This window comes from Calypte anna, chromosome 17, assembly GCF_003957555.1.
Source record: "Calypte anna isolate BGI_N300 chromosome 17, bCalAnn1_v1.p, whole genome shotgun sequence".
NCBI classification, from domain to species: domain Eukaryota; kingdom Metazoa; phylum Chordata; class Aves; order Apodiformes; family Trochilidae; genus Calypte; species Calypte anna.
The window spans coordinates 8,934,831-8,954,157 of record NC_044262.1 but is presented as its reverse complement, the minus strand read 5'-3'; the positions used below and the strand labels follow the sequence as shown (position 1 = coordinate 8,954,157).

The following is a 19,327-nucleotide window of genomic DNA, read 5'->3' as shown; positions in this document are numbered from 1 at the left end:
AGCAGCAGCTCTGGTCCCAGCACTTACAGAAATTGGGTGACCTTTTCTGCCAGTATCCCTGCCAGCCTGGGAGCCCAGAAATGATCTCTAGGTCACTTTAAAGTTAAGGTGGTTTGAAGGACATGACATTCCCAGCTGCACAGCACCTGGCCCTGTCCTCAGCTGAAAACCTGGGGACAGTCACTGCACAGCACCCACTGACACCCCTGCTAATAAATTAATGCTCAGGCTCTGCTGCAGACTCAGCATTTTTTCCCAAGAAGCTGCCAGTAACCATCAGGAAAGGGCTCTGTGTTTTGTTGTGCAGGTCAGACCCTGCTGGGCTGGGCAGGAGCAGAGGAAGCCTCATGGTTTGGTTTTAATTGATCTGTAAATCCAGGCTTCATTTACAAGCAGTGGTTTTCCTCACAAATCTGTCTGCATTGTGCTGCCTGGGGTGGGAGCTGTCAGAGCTGTGTTTCCCAAAGGGATTTTCTTCCCTTTTATTGGGTAGCTGGGCACAGAAAGCAGGGGCAGGAAGAGGTGTGGGGGAAACCTTCTGACTCCTGAACCAACTGGAAGGAGGTTGGAGCAAAGGGGGTTGGTCTCTTCTCCCAAGTAACAAGTGACAGGACAAGAGGAAATGACCTTAAGTTGTGCCAGGGAGGTTTAGGTTGGATATCAGGAAAAATTTCTCCCCCAGAAGGGTTGTCAGGGACTGAGCTGTGCTGCTTCCTGGAAGGGTTTCAAAACCATGGAGATGTGGTGCCATGGGTTGGTGGCCTTGGCAGTGCTGGGTTAACAGTTGGACTGGGTGATCTTCAAGGTTTTTTCCAACCAAAACAACTCTATGATTCTGTAGGATTTCACCAAGAAATTTGGGATATTTGGTGCACGTACCAACTCTGCACCTGAGCACGCAGAACTGAGCCCCTGGGTGATGGTGGGGACAAGGCAGGTTCCCAGTTAGATCCCACAGCCCCAGTTTGCACTTTGCTGTTTCAATCCTGGGATTTTCTTCCCCCTTTGCACAAGAGATGAGCTGTTCAGCAGGAGGGAACAAGAGCTCAGGCATGCTGGAGGATGCTGCTTCCTAAGACTTTGGGGTTTGTCATGCTTCATAAGCATCCCTGCCACTGGCCCGGTGGGGTGTGCTGTGATGTTATAAGTATTTTCAGATAGATTTGTGATTATCATCTGTGATTAACCCTTCTTATGTTGGGAAGCTGAGAAAGGTCTGACCCAGAGGGGACGTCTTCAAAAATCCCATGTTCAGATTTAATCCAAGTTGACAAGAGCTGTTGTTAGGACACAGAGGGAGGGAGCAGATAAGAAGCAAACAGGCACAGAGAAGATGCTCTGAAGGGGGTAAGAAGTTGTTTTCATTAAAGGGATAGAGTTCCTTCTCTTTGATGGCCCCAAATTTGGGTAAGCAGGGATTTCCCTAGGGCAGAACAAATTCCATCCAAAGAAGGAGACATCCTTATTTTACAGCAGAACCTTTGTGTGGTGGGAGGTGTTGGATACCCAGAGGTGGGGATGTTGTTGCTGGGTGTCCCCTGGTAAAGCTGGCAGTGAGCATCCCAGTGCTTGTACCAGCTTGGGAGTGATCCAGAACACCCCAGGAGGTCAGCTGGAAGCAAGCTGGGCAGAGACAGCTCAAATGCTGTTCCCAGCTAAGGTGCAGCCAGGTGCCCAGAGCCCTTATTTTACAGCCAGGGATGTTTAACAGCAGAGCATCACTCCCAGCTTTTGTATCTGGAGGGATAAAGGGAATTACAGTGATGAAAGCTGGGAGGCAAGGATGCTGCTGGGGCTGGGGATGCCCAGGGCAGGTTTGTGCTCTCACCAGGTCAAAGCTGTGGGTTTGGTTTGATGCTCAGCACTGGATTCATGGATTGCCCTCTTCTGGGAAACCATCAAAACTGCAGCACTTGTGCCCAGGGTTTCTGGTGGGACTCTCAGTGGTGTTGCAGGGAGCCAAGGCCCTGTGTTTTCTGCATCCCTGAGGTACTTGTTTCAGCTAGAAAGTAGAAATCAATATGCACTTTTTTCTTTTTTTTAAGGACTTGGCCATGTACATAAATGAAGTGAAGAGGGATAAAGAGACATTAAAGAAAATAAGTGAATTTCAGAGCTCTATAGAAAATCTGGTAAGCTGGAAAATCCTTTCTCTCCCCACTTCAGTTTGATTATTTTAAGTTTTTGTGCTCATTCTATGGAATTGCTGCTGAATCTGAGGAGCTACTCAAGAAAGATCCCTGTGTGTTCAGACACCCCCTGCTCACTGAGTGGTTTTGCTGACTGTCCAGAGGTGGTTGCTGTGTTACAAACCCACAAAAGCTTTTGGTGGCTTTTGGTGGTTTTTGGTTATGCTGAAATTATTTCTCCAGCTTTTTCTCATGTTATTAGTGAAGGGGGGCACCCAAGAATTCCCCAGATCTGCTGCTTGATTTCCTGTCTGCTATTAAAAGTGTGTTTTCTTTTGCTGTCAAGAGGATGGGGAAGTTAAGTAAAGTTCTTGCAATTGTCCCAAGGCCCCTTTGGAGGAGAAGAGCACATGTGACACTCACATAATCCCCAAAATCTTAACCAGATATTTTAAGGAGACTCTCATCCCCCAAACTCCAGAGGTATCAAACAACCTGGTCCCATCATTGCCCCTCAGCCCACCCTGTGCAACCCATCACTCACTTGAGCCCTGGAGCTGCCCATTCATTTAATATTCAGTGACAGAGCTCCGAGCTAATGAGCTTTTTTCCCCTATTTGCCATTTTTCCTCCCATTTGGGAGAGGAGGGCTGCTCAGCAGTGGGCACAGCTGCTCTGCTGTCACACTTTATGCTGGGGTAATGCAATTTGGGGGCTGCCACCTGAGATGCTCCAAAAGGGCTGATGAAAGGAGATGCTGGGGGCTGCCCACCCTGAGGGCTCAGGGGGTTTAACCTTGATTCCATTTGAAAACAGTCAACTTTTAATTGGCAGTTATTTAACAGACATAGGCAAAATTGTTAATTTTCAAGAGAAACCTGTAAAAAATTCCCCGTGGGGTGCAAAATCAAACTGGCCAAACCCTTGAGTTGGGTTCCAGTCTCCCCAGAATCTCCAGTCTTGGTTCAGAATTGGAATCAAAACTACAACACCCTTAATCCTGGTTTTGTAGAACCACCTGGAAATTGTTTCCTAGGGGATTTGCTTTCTGGCTCCCAAACCTTCCAAAAATGCTTTGACTCCTGAGCCTTGCTCTGGGATGCTGGTGATGGAGCTCCAGGGATCTCCCGTGGTCCAGGACTCTGCTGATTCCTGGGCTCCTCTTGGCAAGGGTGTTCCCAGGAGGTTCTGCAGCTGGAGGCAGGACTTGGGGGGGATCTGAGTTTGGGTTTCAGCCTCCAAAAAGCATCATCCCAGCTGCAGCTCTCAGCCCTGCTTTGCTTTCTGCAGCAAGTGAAGCTGGAGGAGTTTGGGAGGCCAAAGATCGATGGGGAGCTGAAGGTCCGCTCCATAGTCAACCACACCAAGCAGGACAGGTGAGTGAGCAGCAGTGTTCCCAAACTAAAAGTGCCTTGTGCTCATTCATTCCCTGGTTGCAGAGGTTTTGCAGAGACAGAAATCACCATCCAGGTAAAACTGCAGCAGGGTTTGGGCATTTTGCTGTGCTGGCTGGGAAGCTCTGCAGAGGTTTTTTAATACTTCCTCCCAAATGGGGACCTTAAGGAGCTTCTTGAGCAGAGTTGCTGATTCATTTGCTTGCTTTGGGCAGGTATTTATTTTTGTTTGATAAAGTGGTGATCGTCTGCAAAAGGAAAGGATACAATTATGAGCTGAAAGAAATTATTGAGTTGCTCTTCCACAAGATGACTGATGACCCAATGAATAATAAGGACATTAAGAAGGTAGGTGGACCCCCTGGCTCTCTGCTGGAGAGCATTTTGGAGCTGTTTGGGACAGTCCTTGGGCAGTATGTTCTTCTTAGCCTTTCAAAATAGAAGCAGAACTTGCCAAAAGCTGGAAAATAAATGCTCAGTTTTCAGGGCAGCCTTACAGAGAACTGGGAAATGTTTATTAATGTGGGGCTGGGCTTGATCCTTGACCTCCATCCTTGCAAAACAACCCTGAAGAGGCTGGGCTGATGGGAGTTGAGAGGGAGGAAGCTGCTCCCTGCTTTCCAGCCCCTTGGCAGTGAGGGATGGGCAGGAGATGGGGGGAGGGCAGGTCCAGCTGGATGCTCTCACTCTCTCATCAGTTGTGGGGTGGAGGAGCCTGGAAAGGAGGCAGCTTCTTGCCAAAATCAGCACTTGGAGCATGGTTGCCACCAAAGAAACATCATTTTGCTGGTGGTTTGGGGCTTGGTCTGCAGTCATGAAGGAAAATCTCCCAGCTCTCAGTTTAGCAGAGACCCATCAGCTTAATCCATTTAGGTGCCCTGGGAAGAGCTGCTGTAGAGAGGGGACAAGTGACATTTGGGTGAGATTAGCCAATTTTACTACTTGGATGCTGAAGAAAATGCTGCTAGCTTTGTGTTTTAATGAAATATATTTCCACTTTGCCCTCCTATGCTTTCTAGTCTCATGGAAAAATGGTAAGCAAAGCAACACCATCTTCTCTTGTGTTTCTCTGTGCAATGTTGTAATGAGACAGGCAGAGCATATGTGCAGTGGGCAGGTCAGATGTTCCTCCTGGGCTGTCAGGGAGAGATATAATGGCTGGGGAGGATCCATTGGAGCAGAAAAATCTGGGTTCTCTCATCTGTCACCTTAAAATCCTATTCAGCCTTAGTGCATGGTGCCCATGCCCTGAATGGCATCATTAGTTGTGCTGTGCCATAGGAACAGGGAGCTGCTCTCCCTCCTTCCCTGCTGCTCCAAAGGTTCAGAAGCAGGGAGAGGGGCAAGCACTGAGTGAGAGCAGTTATTGAGGTGCCTGAGTGAAAGCAGAGTGGTTTTTCCTGCGTGGGCATTGGGATCACAGCCCTCCCATCAGCCCTCCTGGTTTCTCTTGCAGTGGTCCTACGGTTTCTACCTAATTCACCTCCAGGGGAAGCAGGGCTTCCAGTTCTTCTGCAAGACAGAGGAAATGAAGAGGAAATGGATGGAGCAGTTTGAAATGGCAATGTGAGCATGAGTGGCTGCTCTGGCAGTCACCAAGCACGGGGGGGGGGTGACAGTGTCTTGGACCAGCAGGGCACTGGAACCAGCTCCAGTAGCCAAGCCTGTGATGGGGAAGCTGGTGTGAGCTTGCTGGATGGCAAAGGGAGCTTCGGTCCAGCTGGAGATCATCCACCCTGCATGCCAGCACTGAGGTGGGGCTGATGCAGCTCTGGAATGACACCTTGCTATGTGGCAGGCACCAAGGATGCTGCAGCAGGAACCCTTCTGGTCCTGAGCAAACCAGGGCTTGGCTCTGGGCTGGCAGATTCTGGGCTGATGATTGACTGGGGTGAGGGCCAAATCCATGAATGTTGTTCCAGGTTGCTGGGCAAAATCCTCTCTCTGCACAGTCAACCCCCTAGACTGTTTTAACCCTGGATTTCTTATCTGTCTGGGTAGTTTCCAAACTTTGACTGAAATGCAAACAGGGACTGCTGTGCCAGGACTCCTGGGAACAGGTTGATAACCCCCTGGTCCTTCCCTTAGGTCCAACATAAAGCCAGAGAAAGCCAATGCAAATCATCACAACTTTCAGATGTACACATTTGAAAAGACAACCAACTGCAAAGCCTGCAGGATGTTCCTGAGGTGAGCACCATCCCTCCAGCACCAGAAAGAAAATCTCAGAGCTTGAGGCTGAATTAGATCTTTCTGACTTGTGGTTTTTATTTTACACAGAGGAACCTTCTACCAGGGCTATCTTTGCCCCAAATGTGGAGCTGGTGCTCATAAGGAGTGCTTGGAGATCATTCCTCCCTGCAAGATTGGTGAGTTATTTCACAGCTTGTGCCAAGGAGTTGGATGCATGTGGGTGGGCTGCAAGATTGGCTCTGAACTAATGGTTTTTAATGCCTAACAAAATCCAGGCAGGCTCCCATTCAGCTCCCTGGGCTGTAATTCACAGTGCTTGGTGGTTAAAAAAAACAAACAAGAAACAAACTGAACCCCTCCAGAAACTAAGGAGCTGCATCCCATGTGTGTCAGTGGATGGTTGGCAGCCCCGTGTGCTGGGGGGGGATGCACCCATCCCTTCAGTGTGGTGCTTTTCAGGGAATGATGATTTCTTCACCAGATGTTGGTTGGTGGAAGCTGAGGGTCCATGCCAGGGGTCACATTTCTGGTGACCAGGAGAGACCTTGTCTCCAAATCCCAAATGCCCCACAGCACTCCAGGAATCCGTGTCCTTGGTCACCATTGAGCAAAATTGGGACAGTCCTCCCCTCATCTGGGTCAGAGCCCTGGTGTAGGGGATTGTCCCAGGGAGAGTTTGGGTGGGGAGTGGAGGGAGGAAGAAAAAAAAAATTGCAAAACTTTGTGCAAGTGAGAAGATGTCCTTGTCTGGTTCCAGTCCCTCCTGGTCCAGTGTTGCCAGGAGTGACCCCAGCCTCTGCTTTGTGCTTCCTCCAAGCACCAAAAAAAACAGAAAATGGAGTTTGTTGCCTGTTAAATTAACCCCTTATTTCAACATTTCTCTTGCAGGTTCATCAGCAGACCAGGTATGTTGCTTGCTGGTCCTTTCCCCCTCTGCCTCAAGCAGAATTTCTGTCCCTGCCAGGTCCAGGTGTGGGCACTGCTCTTAGGGGGTTCCCAGTAACCTGGGGGGGGTTAGGATTGGAGGCTGATGGCCTCTCCCTCAGCCTAAAACTGACCCAAATCTGGGTGGCACCATGACCTTTAGGAGATGCCCTCACCCAGCAGGGTGAGCACTGGGTGCCAGCAGGTGCCAGGGAAGTTTTGGGTGAGGTTTTCTTGTCCTGGTGGCTTGGGGCAGGTGCTTATGGAGAGAGGGGAGACCACCATGTCCTCACAGAGACTTTTTCCTCTCTTTTTGCAGGATTCACTGAGTGCTGGACCTGGTAAGGGCATTACTGAATTTAGGAGGGCAAGCACAGGGGATGCCTTGGTGGTGGCTGCAGCACATGGGAGGGGAAAGCTTCCAAAAGCAGGAAGGAGCAGTAATAGCTGCAGAAGGGTCCTGTGCCCCCCACACAGCGAGCAATGAGCTCTTGAGGTCTCTCCTTGTCCCTGCTCCCCAAAGTACCAGGTTGGGTCTCCTGCAGGATGACCCAGCTGAGTTTTGGGCTCAGCCACCAGTACCACATAAATTCCTTGGGTGCATTCAGGGCCCTGGGGCTGCTCTGCTGGGCTGGGAGAGGTTCTGCACGTGGCAGCAGTAACCCAGGAGAGCCTGGCAAGTGTCCTGGTGCCAGATCATCCTTCAGAGCACATCAGACACATCCTGGCAGGGAGATTTGGTGGTGATGGGGAGCATCGTCCTGCTGGCACTGCCCTCACACAGTTACCAAATTTGAGGGCTTTTTTTACTCTCCTTTGCTTAAAAGTAGCCTGGACAGAGTGCTGGACCCACCCTGCCCCTGCTCTGGCTGGAAGGAGAAGGAACAGTTTGTTTTTGTACTTTTTCTGATGAAAAGAAAGCCAAGCCTGGCAAAAAGAAACCTGAATTTACTCGTTGGTTTAGAGAAAAGCACAGAGTGCTCTGGTGGGGCAGGGAGGGACAGAGGTGGGGATGCATTTTGGAGAGAAACACCCTGGGCTTAGTGCAGTTGGGAAAGTTTATTTAATGTGCAATTGCTGGCGAGACATCTGGACTTTGACTGCAAGGTTCAGGGGCAGTTTGGGTCCCAGGTCTGGCTGAGATTCAGTGGCAGCCAAGAGTTCCAGGTGCAGGGCTGGGAGTGGGAGCTACAGGGGCCTTTCATGGCTTTATTTTTGCTCAGTAAACTCAGCCACCCGTGTAACTTCAGGACCCTTCTCTGTGGGCTCTTTCCCTTTCTGTTTTCATGCTTTCTGTGCTGTTTGTGGTTCCCAGGATCAGGAACAGCAGGCTTCAGGGGGGGATTTTATTCTGGGTTTTTTTGCTGTTGTTGGTTTGGGGTTTTCTTTTGTTTTGTTTTTTAGCAGGGACTAGATGATGAAGCTGTTTTATTTCTCTCCCAGGTCCTAAAATGGTGGCAGTTCAGAATTACCACGGGAACCCAGCCCCCCCTGGGAAGCCTGTGCTGACATTTCAAATTGGGGACGTGATCGAGCTGCTGAGGGGAGACCCCGACTCACCATGGTGGGAGGTGAGAGCATTTCCCCTCGGAAAATCCCCAGGGAATTTCCAAACCTCATGCATCATCCCTTTTGTTTGTGGGAGCTGTGACCATCCCTGCATGGCACAAACATCCCCCCTGGTGTGTGTCCTGCTCTGATGCCTGCTTTGGCTTTGCAGGGGAGGTTGCTGCAGACAAAGAAATCAGGGTATTTCCCCAGCTCATCAGTGAAACCCTGCCCTGTGGATGCCAGGGTAAGTGCTGGAGAGGAGATGGAGCTGGGATCACTGGGGTGGGCACTGGGAGCTGACACAGGAGGTGCCACTCTTCTCCTGTTTGAACTCTTGGTCCTTCCAGTAAGTCCCTGGAATGAGGCCTTTATACTGTGGCCAGATTAGCAAAGAGGTGGATCCATCATCCCATGGTTGCATATTGCTGAGCAGGTTGGTCTCAGCCCTGTTCCCAAGGTTTGGGATTGGCATGGCTGGGTCAGACCCCATCACTCCTCTGCAGGGCTGACCTGGGAGCAGAGCATTCGAGATCAGTCCCAGTACAGGAAAACTGCCTTATTATTATTATTATTATTATTATTATTATTATTATTATTATTATTATTCCTCTGTTTTCTGATGCAGTCAGCTGCTTCCCAATTAAAAACCCACTTGTGTAAATAAAATACCTGCAGTGTGTTCATCACAGCTAAGAGAGCTGCTCAGCTACAGCCCTGTCCTCCACTGCTGAAGCCACTAATTTGGAAAGCAGCTCAGCAGATGGAACCCTTGCTGTGGTGAGGAGCATCTGGCCCAGGATGTGGAGCTCAGGCTGAGGTTTCCAGCAGCACTCAGCTCTGTGTGATGCTCTCTTTGCAGCCTCCCAACAGCCGCCCGCCCTCCAGGGAGATTGATTACACAGCATACCCATGGTGAGTGGCTCTGGCTCTGCATCAGGGAACAAAAGTGGAGGTGCTGGTTTGTCTTCCCTTGTTCTGTACCCAAATTAATTGTTTGGAGAGGAAGGAGGCAATTCCTGCCCCGGTGGGAGAGGCTCTGCTTGCCTTGCCTCCTGCTCCTTCCCTCCAGGTTTACAAATCAATGAGTCCAAATTATCCCTCTTGCTGAAACCCCATTCACCTGGGATTCAGTTCCCACTTCCTGAAGTTTTCCAGGTGTGGAAAGATGAGACCTCAAAGGGAAAAGACTGCATTCTGCTCATCCTCCCCCCTCAGTGGCTGAGCAGCTGCTTCTGTGTCTCTGGGCACTTTCTGCTTGTGGAGTTTTGGATGGGCCCTGTTTCTCTACTTTACTTTCCACACCCATGATACCTTAAAAAAACCCAACCAGCCAAACAAAAAAAACCCCAACAAAACCCAGATGTCTCCCTTTGTCTGAGGCATGCCTGTTTTACAGATAAGCATGAATTTTTAGTTACCTTAATTGATCAACCTCTTGGCTCAGGTTTGCAGGGAACATGGAGAGGCAGCAGACAGACAACCTGCTCAAGTCCCATGCCAGTGGCACCTACCTGATCCGGGAGAGGCCAGCTGAGGCTGAGAGGTTTGCCATCAGTATTAAGTGAGTTATATTTCCTGGAATCACTTCCCATCCCTCTCCCCTGGAGGGCTGGAGCACATGGCTACATTTTCCTGAGTGCCTTGACCATTCGCAGGTTCAACGAGGAGGTGAAGCACATCAAGGTGGTGGAGAAGGACAACTGGATTCACATCACAGAAGCCAAGAAGTTCGAAAGCTTGCTGGTAGGTTTATGGAGCTCCTTTGAGGGTGGGCAGCATCCCTGCAAACCATGCCAGAGGATGGTGGTGACATGCCCAGTGCTTCTCCATCCTTCTTCCCAGGAGCTGGTTGAGTACTACCAGAGCCACTCGCTGAAGGAGAGCTTCAAGCAGCTGGACACAACTCTGAAATATCCCTACAAATCCCGGGAACGCTCTACCTCCAGGACCTTCACCAGGTCTCCAGGTAAAACCCAGCTCAGCCACCTGAGCTGGTGCCAGTAAAACCCTTCCTGAGATACCTCAGCTTTTCACAAGGTGTAGGAGCACCCTCGGGGCCAGGGGATGTAGAGCTTGGCTGTAAAGCCCCCCCCTTTCCACACTGAGCCTCTGCTCAGCTGGGAGCATGTTCAGGACAGATCTCCCAGGAGGTGACATGGGCTGGGTGGGGTCCAGCCCCAAGTGGGGCTGCCCATGAGAGCTTTTTGTGCATGTGATTTAATGGATCCAGTTCCAGTGTTGGTTGTGGTGGTTTGAATCCCAGTGGGACTCCTTTAATGGAGGTGATGGGAGAAATGGTAAGTCTGTGCCTAAAATGCAAAAAAAAAAAACCCCATAACAAATGGAATGCAAAACACACATCAGAGCAAAATGCTGCCTTTTACCCAAAAGCCTGAGTGGAGAACTACATTGTGGGGAAAAAACACATTTTTAAAAACTTTTTCCACGGGCTGTTTTAAGAACAACAAAAGCAGAGAACTTTTAAAAGCTTGATTAAATAGCTTTTCCAAGAAAGTACAACCCCAGGATTACTTTTGAGCCCCCACAGTGGCTGTGGACAGACCTGTCACCCACTGTCCCAGCTCCAGTCCCCCCCACCCTGACCTCCTGCATGCTTTGCCCTCTATCCCTCTGTCAGCTTCTAAAGCACTGTGCATGACAATATTTTTTTTTAATTTCCTTTTTAATGTGTGTTCTGCCTTTTTCTGTTTCTCTCTAACCTCTTTGCAGCCTCCTGTGCTTCCTACAACTTTTCTTTTCTCAGTCCTCAGGGCCTCAACTTTTCTTCTCAGAGCTCCTCCAGTCCCTTCTGGTCAGGTACCAGTCCCGGAGAGTCCTGCTGCCTCCCCAAGGCTGCAGCATCCCCAGCTTGAAAGCCATCACCAGTGGGACCTCCTGGCTGTCCCTCTGTCACCTGCAGGCAGTCCAGGGAGTCCCCAGTGCTGCCCTGGGGCACAGCCTGGAATTAAGTTCATTAACCATGGCTTAATGGTTAATGCATTCCTCTCTCTCCCCAAAATCAAGACAGGGAGGAGATGGGGTTGTGACTGTTTGAGAAAAGGGGGATAAAATTAATGCAAAAGAGCAGCTAGCACTTTGGGATCTCATGATGTACTTCAAGCTCAACCTGCTCATCCCCTGTGTTTCACCAGTCCAGCATTGGCATCAACACCATCTTCCAGACCTTTCCTCCTTGCTGTACCAGGAGAACATCTGAGTGTCCAGCAGTTGTTGAGCTCTGGGATCTGAGGCTGCCCAGGAGCCCCTTGCTGGGGAGAAAAGGGGGGGAAAGCTGCCCTGTGAATCGTGTTTTGTGGCTCAGCCTCCCTGCAGAGTTCTCTGGCCTTTGAACCCCACTGATTTCAGTGTGCTACAGGGCTCAGAGCAAAACCCTGCCAGCTCCTGGCTTCCCATTTCAGCTTTAACCTTTCAGTGTTTGCTGAAAAAATGGGGAAAAATCATCGGCAAAGCCACATGTGGTGTGTTGGGGAGCAACACTTCACTTTTCAGGGGACTAGAGCCTAATTCTGGGAATTTGGGATCCTTGAACTGCATATGGGATATTGGAGGAAGTGACTTGCACAGCAGTGGGTTCTGGGCAAGCTGCTGATGCAGGAGTTCATTGCTGCTCTGATCCTCACTCCGTGCCCCAGCTTGGCTGCTGGCAAGGCTGGAAGGGATCTGCACGTTGTGTGTCTGCACCTTCTCCATCACCATCCTCATCTCCTTCCATCCCAAAAGCTGAAACCCTGGGCAAAGCTTCTCCTCAGACTTCGTTCAACCTTGGTTTGCAAACTTCTACAATTAAAATCAATCCTCAAAAGTCAGGGAGGTTGGGGGTAGAGAAGGCAGTGTCACCCAAACACAGTGTCCCTTCAGGGTATGTGTGGGGAGTTAATTGTATTTAATTTTTCTCTTTTTCTTTATTTTTTTTTGTTGTAAACTTTGGAGAAGGGGCATTTTTCTCCTCCTTTGCCCATCCCATCCCTCCCACTGTTGCTCTCCAGCCCACCTGCCCCCTGCCCAGACACCAGGACAGGGAAGCTGAGCACTGCTGCTCTTTCCCCCTTCTCTCTGCTGCTCCTCTTGTGCCTCCCCTGAGCATTCCCTACCTGAAGTGATGGAATTCCACAGTGCTGCTGGAGGCTGGATCCCAGGGTGGCTTCTGGCTTCCTCCCACGAGCTGCTGGCCAGCATCAGGGTTTGCAGGGACCTTTTTGCACCTTTTAGGCTGTAATGGAACCAAGTTTCCAAGGGGCCTTGCTGCTCCCAGGCAGGGAGAGGAGCAGGGAGGACACCAGGTTAGCAGCTTGTTCCTCCTCATGGTGCAGGTTTCACCCAACACCTCTAGGAGAATACAGTTCCAGTAAGTTAGTTTTTGAAAGTGGTTTAAATACAAGTTGATTTGGGAAATCTTTTCACAGCTGGGAGCTGTGTGGCCTCATAATAATGGTGGAAGAGGATTTTTCCCTGATTTCCTTGTTAATCATCATGAATTCCTATGAAATCTTTTACTTCTCACAAAAGTGCCCCTCACCCCAGCAATCCCCACCAAGCCCCTTTGGGACTCTCCTGATCAGCAGAGAGGGGCTTCCCAAGCCCACCAAGCTCTATAAAGTCCATCAGGAATCCAGTTTAACCCAGACCTCCCCAGTCTGTGCAGGGCTGAGCAATTTGGGTGAGTCCCAGCCCCAGCACCTGAGCTGCTCTGGGTCAGGATGTTGCCAGGGGAGCCAACGCTGGGATGGAAAACCCAGGTTGAACCTCACCAAGCTTTCCCCAGGCTTCAGCTGGTGCTGTGTGTGGTGGGGCAGGTCCTGACTTTTCTCTGCTTTGTCCCCTGGCAGTGTTCACCCCACGGGTCATAGGGACAGCAGTGGCACGGTACAACTTTGCAGCACGGGACATGCGGGAGCTCTCGCTGCGAGAGGGCGACGTGGTGAAGATCTACAGCAGGATTGGGGGGGACCAGGGATGGTGGAAAGGGGAAACCAATGGAAGGGTGAGTGTGTTTGGTTAATGTCCCTTCCTCTTGCTGTTGCACGTGGGCTTCCCTCCTCCCAGCCTGCTCAGCCATAGCACACAGCCTGTTTCAGGACAGGGGAGGGCAAGGGCACACGTCCCATTCCCAGCTGATGGATGGGCTGTCATCTCCTGAGGGCCACTAGCCACTGTGTAGCCATCTGGTGCTGTGTGACAGTGGCATGTGGTGGGGAGGGAATGGTCCTGGTGACAGGACAGGAGGTTCCTGGGGAGGGACTTTTTACAAGGGTATGGAGTGATGGGACAAAGGGTAATGTCATTAACCTGCAAGGCAGGTTTAGGTTGGACATTAGGCAGAAATTCTGTGGTGTGAGGGTGCTGAGCCCCTGGGCCAGGTTCCCAGAGAAGCTGTGGCTGCCCCATCCCTGGCAGTGTTGAAGGTTGGATGGGGCTTGGAGCAGCCTGGGCTGGGGGAGGTGTCCCTGCCCATGGCAGGGGGGTTAGAACTGGATGATCTTGAAAGTCCCTTTTGAACCCAAACCAGCCCGCAAACCTTAGGAGCCTGTGAGTGCAGCTCCAGCTCACCTCTCCCCTTCCCCCCCAGGTTGGCTGGTTTCCTTCAACGTACGTGGAAGAAGAGGGGGTGCAGTGACCGTGGGGGTACCTGATGGAAAGTCACCCAGCACCCTGAGCCAGCGGCTGCAGCCCGTGCACACTCATCCCACTGCCCCCGGGGAGGAACAGCCCCCCAGGACTGCTCCTGCAGACTTTAGCAACCCCCTTCCTCTGTACAGTGTGTGTGTGTGTGTGCACCCCACGGGGCCCCCCCCGGCCTCCCTCCTGGGATGTCCCCAGAAACTGGATGGTCGGTCGGATAACGCTGGGGTAGCGGAAGAGCCCCGGGAAAGCCCCGCAGGGACAGAGCTGAGAGACTCTGCCTGGTGCCCACCAGAGGATGGGGTCCAAACCCCTTCCAGTAAAGGTGTTTTCAAAGCCACTGTGGTGATGGTGGTGGGAAGAGGGCGAAGGTTTGCACTTGGGCTGGTGCCTGGGTATGCCAAGGAGAGGGTTTGGAGGTTCCTAAGTGGAGGGAGCGACTCGGATGATGTGGGGATCCCCCCTGCCCTGCCCTGCCCTGATGCTTGGGTGGCTCCCTGGGTCAGGATTTTGTCAGTCTGCCTGGCAGCACTGGGATGCAGCCAGGGTGAGGAGACAGAATGGGGACCTGGAAGAAGAAGAAGGCTGCTGCTCATCTCCAAAGGATATCAGCTGTGAAACCAGGAGTGTGTTTGGACCATCAGACAGAGGCTGGGAGTAGGAGCTCCAGGTCAGCCAGGAGGGGAAGGAGCCACTCTGGCATCCCAAGCCTTTACAGCCACCTTTGGTCCCACCAGCCTCACCATGGGTGCACAGGGAATCCCACGGTGCGGACTGGTCCCACTGGTGAGCAGGAGGTCACGGTGCACGGGGAGGGCTGGAATGTGCTTTGCCACACAAGGGTTTTGGAGGCCACCAAGGCACCAGGCACCTGTAGAGGTGTGGACAGGAGTGTGTGTCCATGGCTCTGTCCTGCCCTCCCTCCCACCCTGAGCCAGGGTGGATTTTGTTGCAGCCATGACATGTCCCACCCTGCTGAGCTTGGGGGACCAAACCCACCTGAACAAGGGCTACCTAGAACTCAGCTCCTGAGTTCTCTCACTGAATTGTGAAGCTTTTCTTCCTCCCCTGCTGTGTGCACTTTCAGGGGCCATCAGCATTGCCCCCTCTCTGCCTCCCACAGGCTGTTGCTGCTGTCAAGTACAGCTCCATCTGGGCATTGCCACTGGGTCCTGGGAACCATCCATCCCAGTTTGTTCTTTCCAGAATGGTGGTGGGTGGGAATTGCAGCCATTGTTCTCTGCTGAGCATTGGCTTTGCTCTCCAGCTCCAGAATTTTCCTTCCAAAGTGCAAATAGGAACAAGTAGGTGAGTGGGTGTGTGCCAGGGAACAACTTTCCTCTCACTATCTGAGCCTCAGGAGATGCCTCCAGCTGATGCTTCCATGCCCTGATGTTGTTCCTCTGGGATTTGTGGAGCACCAATGTTCCTGGGGTGGGCTCTTGGCAGAGATCTGGCAGATTTGGGTAGGTGATGCCCTCAGTCCCTGCCATGGGGGGACTACGGCTGCATCTGAGGCTTTCCTGCAGCAGTGCCCTGCTCGGGGCAATACCTGGAGGAGTTTGAGGCTCTCAAGGGAAAGATAATAACTTGGAAATTAAATGGTGTTGCTCAATGACAAGTCCTGGCCAGGGCAGATGTCCACTGGTGGTCTTGCTCTGCCAGGTGACAGGGAGACCAAGAGGGCTGGGGGCTGGCCCAAGGTCCTGCTTGTTGGACCTCCCCTTGCTGCTCAGTTTGGGGGATGCTCAGCAGGGCCCTGCTCCCCCTGGGCACAGCCAAGGACCCTGCTTGGGTTCCTGGAGCTGGGGAGGTGTTCAGGGGGTGGATGAGACACAGGAACACCCAACCCCCCGAGACAAACCCACAGTGGCACATCTGCACCTCACCTCCTAAAGCCTTACGTGTCCCTCCTGTCTCACGTGGATGATTTTGAGGGCATCCCCTCTGGAAGAGCACATCCTCTGTCCCCAGGACCCTGTCACCATCCCCCTCACACCCCCAAGGGATCCCCAACCTCCCCAGCCCTGCCAAATCCCCCTTCCCTCTGGAGAGTTCTCCCTCTCGTGTTTACTGTTGTAAGAAAGTTGTTAAAAAAAAAAAAAAAAAAGAAGAAAGAAAAGAAAAAAAAAAGATTGTTTTGTTTGTAAGTAATTATTCAGCCATTTGCCACAATATATATCTGTGAATAAGAAAGGGAAATGTTTTTTTATAGTGGCAAGAAAATTGTATATATATTTTAGTTCATCACAGATCATTCAGAATTGCAATGGGAAATAAGGTGGAAAATAATATGTAAATTCCTTGGGTTTTTCCTTTGCACTGCACTAACTGGGGTAGGGGTGGAGGGGGGGTTTAAAGATAAAACTGTTTATGGAATAGTTTTTAGCTGGGAATTTGGAAATCATTTGGAATAGCTTGTAATGCTGGAATAGAAACTTTAGCTGCTACTTAGAAACCCTTTTGCATGTGGGTTTTCCAGACCCTTTTAAGTTACAGTACATCAGAGTAAATTCCACAATGAAAAAAAAAAACCCAACAAAAATAAAGTGTCATTTTACTGATAGTTTTTTTTTTTTTTTTCCACCCATGGTTTTTGCTGTGCTGAGGAGCTCATGTGAGGTTTCTTGTCACTAAAGCCCCCGTGGCCTCACTGGGGTGGCTTGGCTAGCCCAGGGTGCTCACAGGGATGGATCCCAATTTCTGCTGTGAACTCTGAAGTGTGGGTGCCCCTTCCCAAACTTGGGGGAAATTCTGCAGGACCAGACGTGGCTCTGTGCAGCCCCAGGACCCAACCCCCTTGCATCTCTTGATTCTGCCCCTGTGCTCAGCTCTGGTGAGGCCACAGCTTGAGTCCTGTGTCCAGTTCTGGGCCCTTCAGCTCAGGAAGGAGATTGAGGTGCTGGAGCAGGTCCAGAGAAGAGCAAGGAGGCTGTGAAGGGATCCAGCAGAATTGCTGTGAGGAAGGGCTGAGGGAGCTGGGGGTGTTGAGGCTGGAGAAGAGGAGGCTCAGGGGAGACCTCATCACTCTCTCCAACTCCCTGAAAGGAGGTTGGAGCCAGGGGGGGGTTGGGCTCTTTTCCCAGGCAACTCTCAGCAAGACAAGAGGGCAGGGTCTCAAGTTGTGCCAGGGGAGGTTTAGGTTGGAGATGAGAAAGGATTTCTTTCTGGAGAGGGTGATCAGGCATTGGAATGGGCTGCCCAGGGAAGTAGTGGATTCTCCGTGTCTGGAGATCTTTCCAAAGAGCCTGGATGTGGCACTGAGTGCCATGGGCTGGGAACCACGGGGGGAGTGGATCAAGGGTTGGACTTGATGAGCTCTGAGGTCCCTTCCAACCCAGCCAATTCTATGATTCTATGATTCTATCATCTCGGGTTCCTTCTCGTTTCTGGAGCAGCTGCTGCTGGGTGGCTTCCCTGCTCCAGCTGGGTCACTGCAGGGGGGAGAGGAGTGTGATTTTCCACGGATTTTAGTCACCCCCAAGTATCCCATTCCGGAATCCCAGTCAGCCCTGCATGCAGCAGTGTTTTCCAGAGCAACCATAGAAATTGCACAGTTGTTTCTAAATTACCTGAGGCACTGCTGGAGGTTTCACCCCAGAGCAGGAGCAGCAGATGCAAGAGATGTGCAGATGTGTCATTTCATTAATAGTAAAACTTTTTTTTTTTTTTTTTTTTTTTGCTTTTGGAGTCCCCAGTGCTTTCTCCTCCTCGGTTCAGCTTTCACAGGGTCATCTGAACGGGGCTGTAGCTGTGAGCAGAGGAGTTTTACTCGGGGCAGCAGGACATGAGCTGGGCACTGGTTTTTGGATGGTGATTTGGAAAGCTGCTGCTCAGCTGGGGTTCAGCCTGGCCGAGGGAGGGGATGGCCCCGGCCTGGGATAAACTTTAAAGAGAAGCTCTGCAACATGCACCGGGTATGAAACAAAAGGTTTGGGACCTGGGTGATCTCCTGCAGCTGAAGAAAATGCAGCACTGGAGCCTGGAATCGACTGCTGGCTGCAAGGGAAAATAAATGCAAAACTGCTGCCATGCAAGGTCCTGGCTCTGGGGACATCCCTGCCCCCCAGCTGGCTGGTTGGTGGCAGCTGGTGACATCCAACCCTTGCAGCCCGGGTTCCCGGACAGCTGGTTCTGCTCAGCTCCCGGTCCAAACCTCCCTGGGTTTGGCACCCAGGCAAGGGCTGACGCCTTGGGGATAAACGGGGCATTTATTTGCCTTGCCCTGGCTGTGTAACCAGAGCAGGAGCAGCACTCCCTGGGGCATTAACAGGAGAATAAATCTCCAGCCATGGCCAGCACAGCTGCCCTCAGCCCTGGCCACCCCCAGGAGGGGGATGAACCAGACACTGGTTTTCTTTTTTATTTGTTTATCGCTGTTTTTCCCCTCCAGTAGCTGCTGACATCACCTCCCACCTGAGCTGGGCTGGCTGGGGTGCAGCTCCCCTCTGCTTCTGAGCCAACACAGTGGTGGGGGGGTTGCATTTCCTCTCTGCAAACAGCAGCTCCTGCTCGGTGCTGCAGGGTGACAGCCACCCCGCAGGGGCCCTGCAGCTGGGCCTGGAGCACACCCAGCTTCTGGCCACCTCTCTGCCACCTCAGCTGGTCCATGTCACCCATCAGCTGGGTGCAAGAACTCAGGACTGTCCAGCACCCTGAAACAAGGGTCCAAACCGCTGTGCTCTCATTTAGGGGAAACTGAGGCAGGAGGTTGCCAAGAGCACGTGGCCATCCAGGCTGTGGTGGGATGGGGATGGGGATGGGACTGCAGATGCCTGCAGCTGTGTCCATGCCTGGATCAGCTGCAGTTCTGCAGCACACCTGGCTCCTTCATTCCTGCATTATCTTTAACATCTTCCCTGACCTAGAAAACATCCAGCTGGCGCATGCAAACCACTGTGCTCTTTTATTTTATTATGAATCTAAGAATCAGAAGGAAAAAAATAGAGTGGTTTGGGCTCCTTCTATATTGGACTGACCATCAAAAAAAAAAACCAAACCATCCTCATTCCTGCTCTGGAGGTGCATCAGGGTTCCAGAGCTTGGAGGGACTAAAGCCCCTGTGTTTCCTGTGTCAGGGCTCAGGCTGCTGAGTGCACACTTGGGCTGGGCTGGGTTTAAGTCTGGTCTAACCCAAAGGTTTTATTTGTAATTAGTGCATGCTGATGAAATGGTTCTGGCCTTTCAAAAAGAAACACCCCACTGCAAGCAAGAGTTCAGGCTTGTTTGCATCTTTGCAGTTGTTTTAGCAATTAGTTTGGAGAGAAGGCTGCAGCAATTGGGGTGCTCTCTTTAAAACTCAGAAACTGATTTTATCTGTGGGAGGAGAGAAACACTGCCCGAGAGAGTGGGTAACACTGGAATAAGCAAACCCTTCTGTTTCTACTTTAACTGGATGCAGAGTGGGTCCCAGGGGGTGTTCTGGGTGCAGGAGCAGAGGTACAGAGGGCACTTCCCAGGATAATGATGCTGTTGAATGCTAAAAGCCCCAGAACA

General features: G+C 51.4%; 1 protein-coding gene across 1 annotated transcript in view; it reads left to right on the top strand.

The window, feature by feature from the left end:
- The window catches only part of VAV2 (vav guanine nucleotide exchange factor 2), a 134,252-nt gene extending 118,308 nt beyond the window's left edge, over positions 1-15,944 (top strand). Inside the window, 16 exon segments of the mRNA XM_008497263.2 lie at positions 2,046-2,132; positions 3,420-3,505; positions 3,739-3,871; positions 4,980-5,089; positions 5,612-5,713; positions 5,804-5,892; positions 6,605-6,621; positions 6,960-6,981; positions 8,084-8,211; positions 8,361-8,435; positions 9,051-9,103; positions 9,636-9,752; positions 9,847-9,934; positions 10,034-10,157; positions 13,039-13,193; positions 13,779-15,944. Of these exon segments, the coding sequence (XP_008495485.2) occupies positions 2,046-2,132; positions 3,420-3,505; positions 3,739-3,871; positions 4,980-5,089; positions 5,612-5,713; positions 5,804-5,892; positions 6,605-6,621; positions 6,960-6,981; positions 8,084-8,211; positions 8,361-8,435; positions 9,051-9,103; positions 9,636-9,752; positions 9,847-9,934; positions 10,034-10,157; positions 13,039-13,193; positions 13,779-13,826 (1,434 nt within the window). The 3' untranslated portion in view covers positions 13,827-15,944.
- Positions 15,945-19,327: the final 3,383 nt, after the last annotated feature.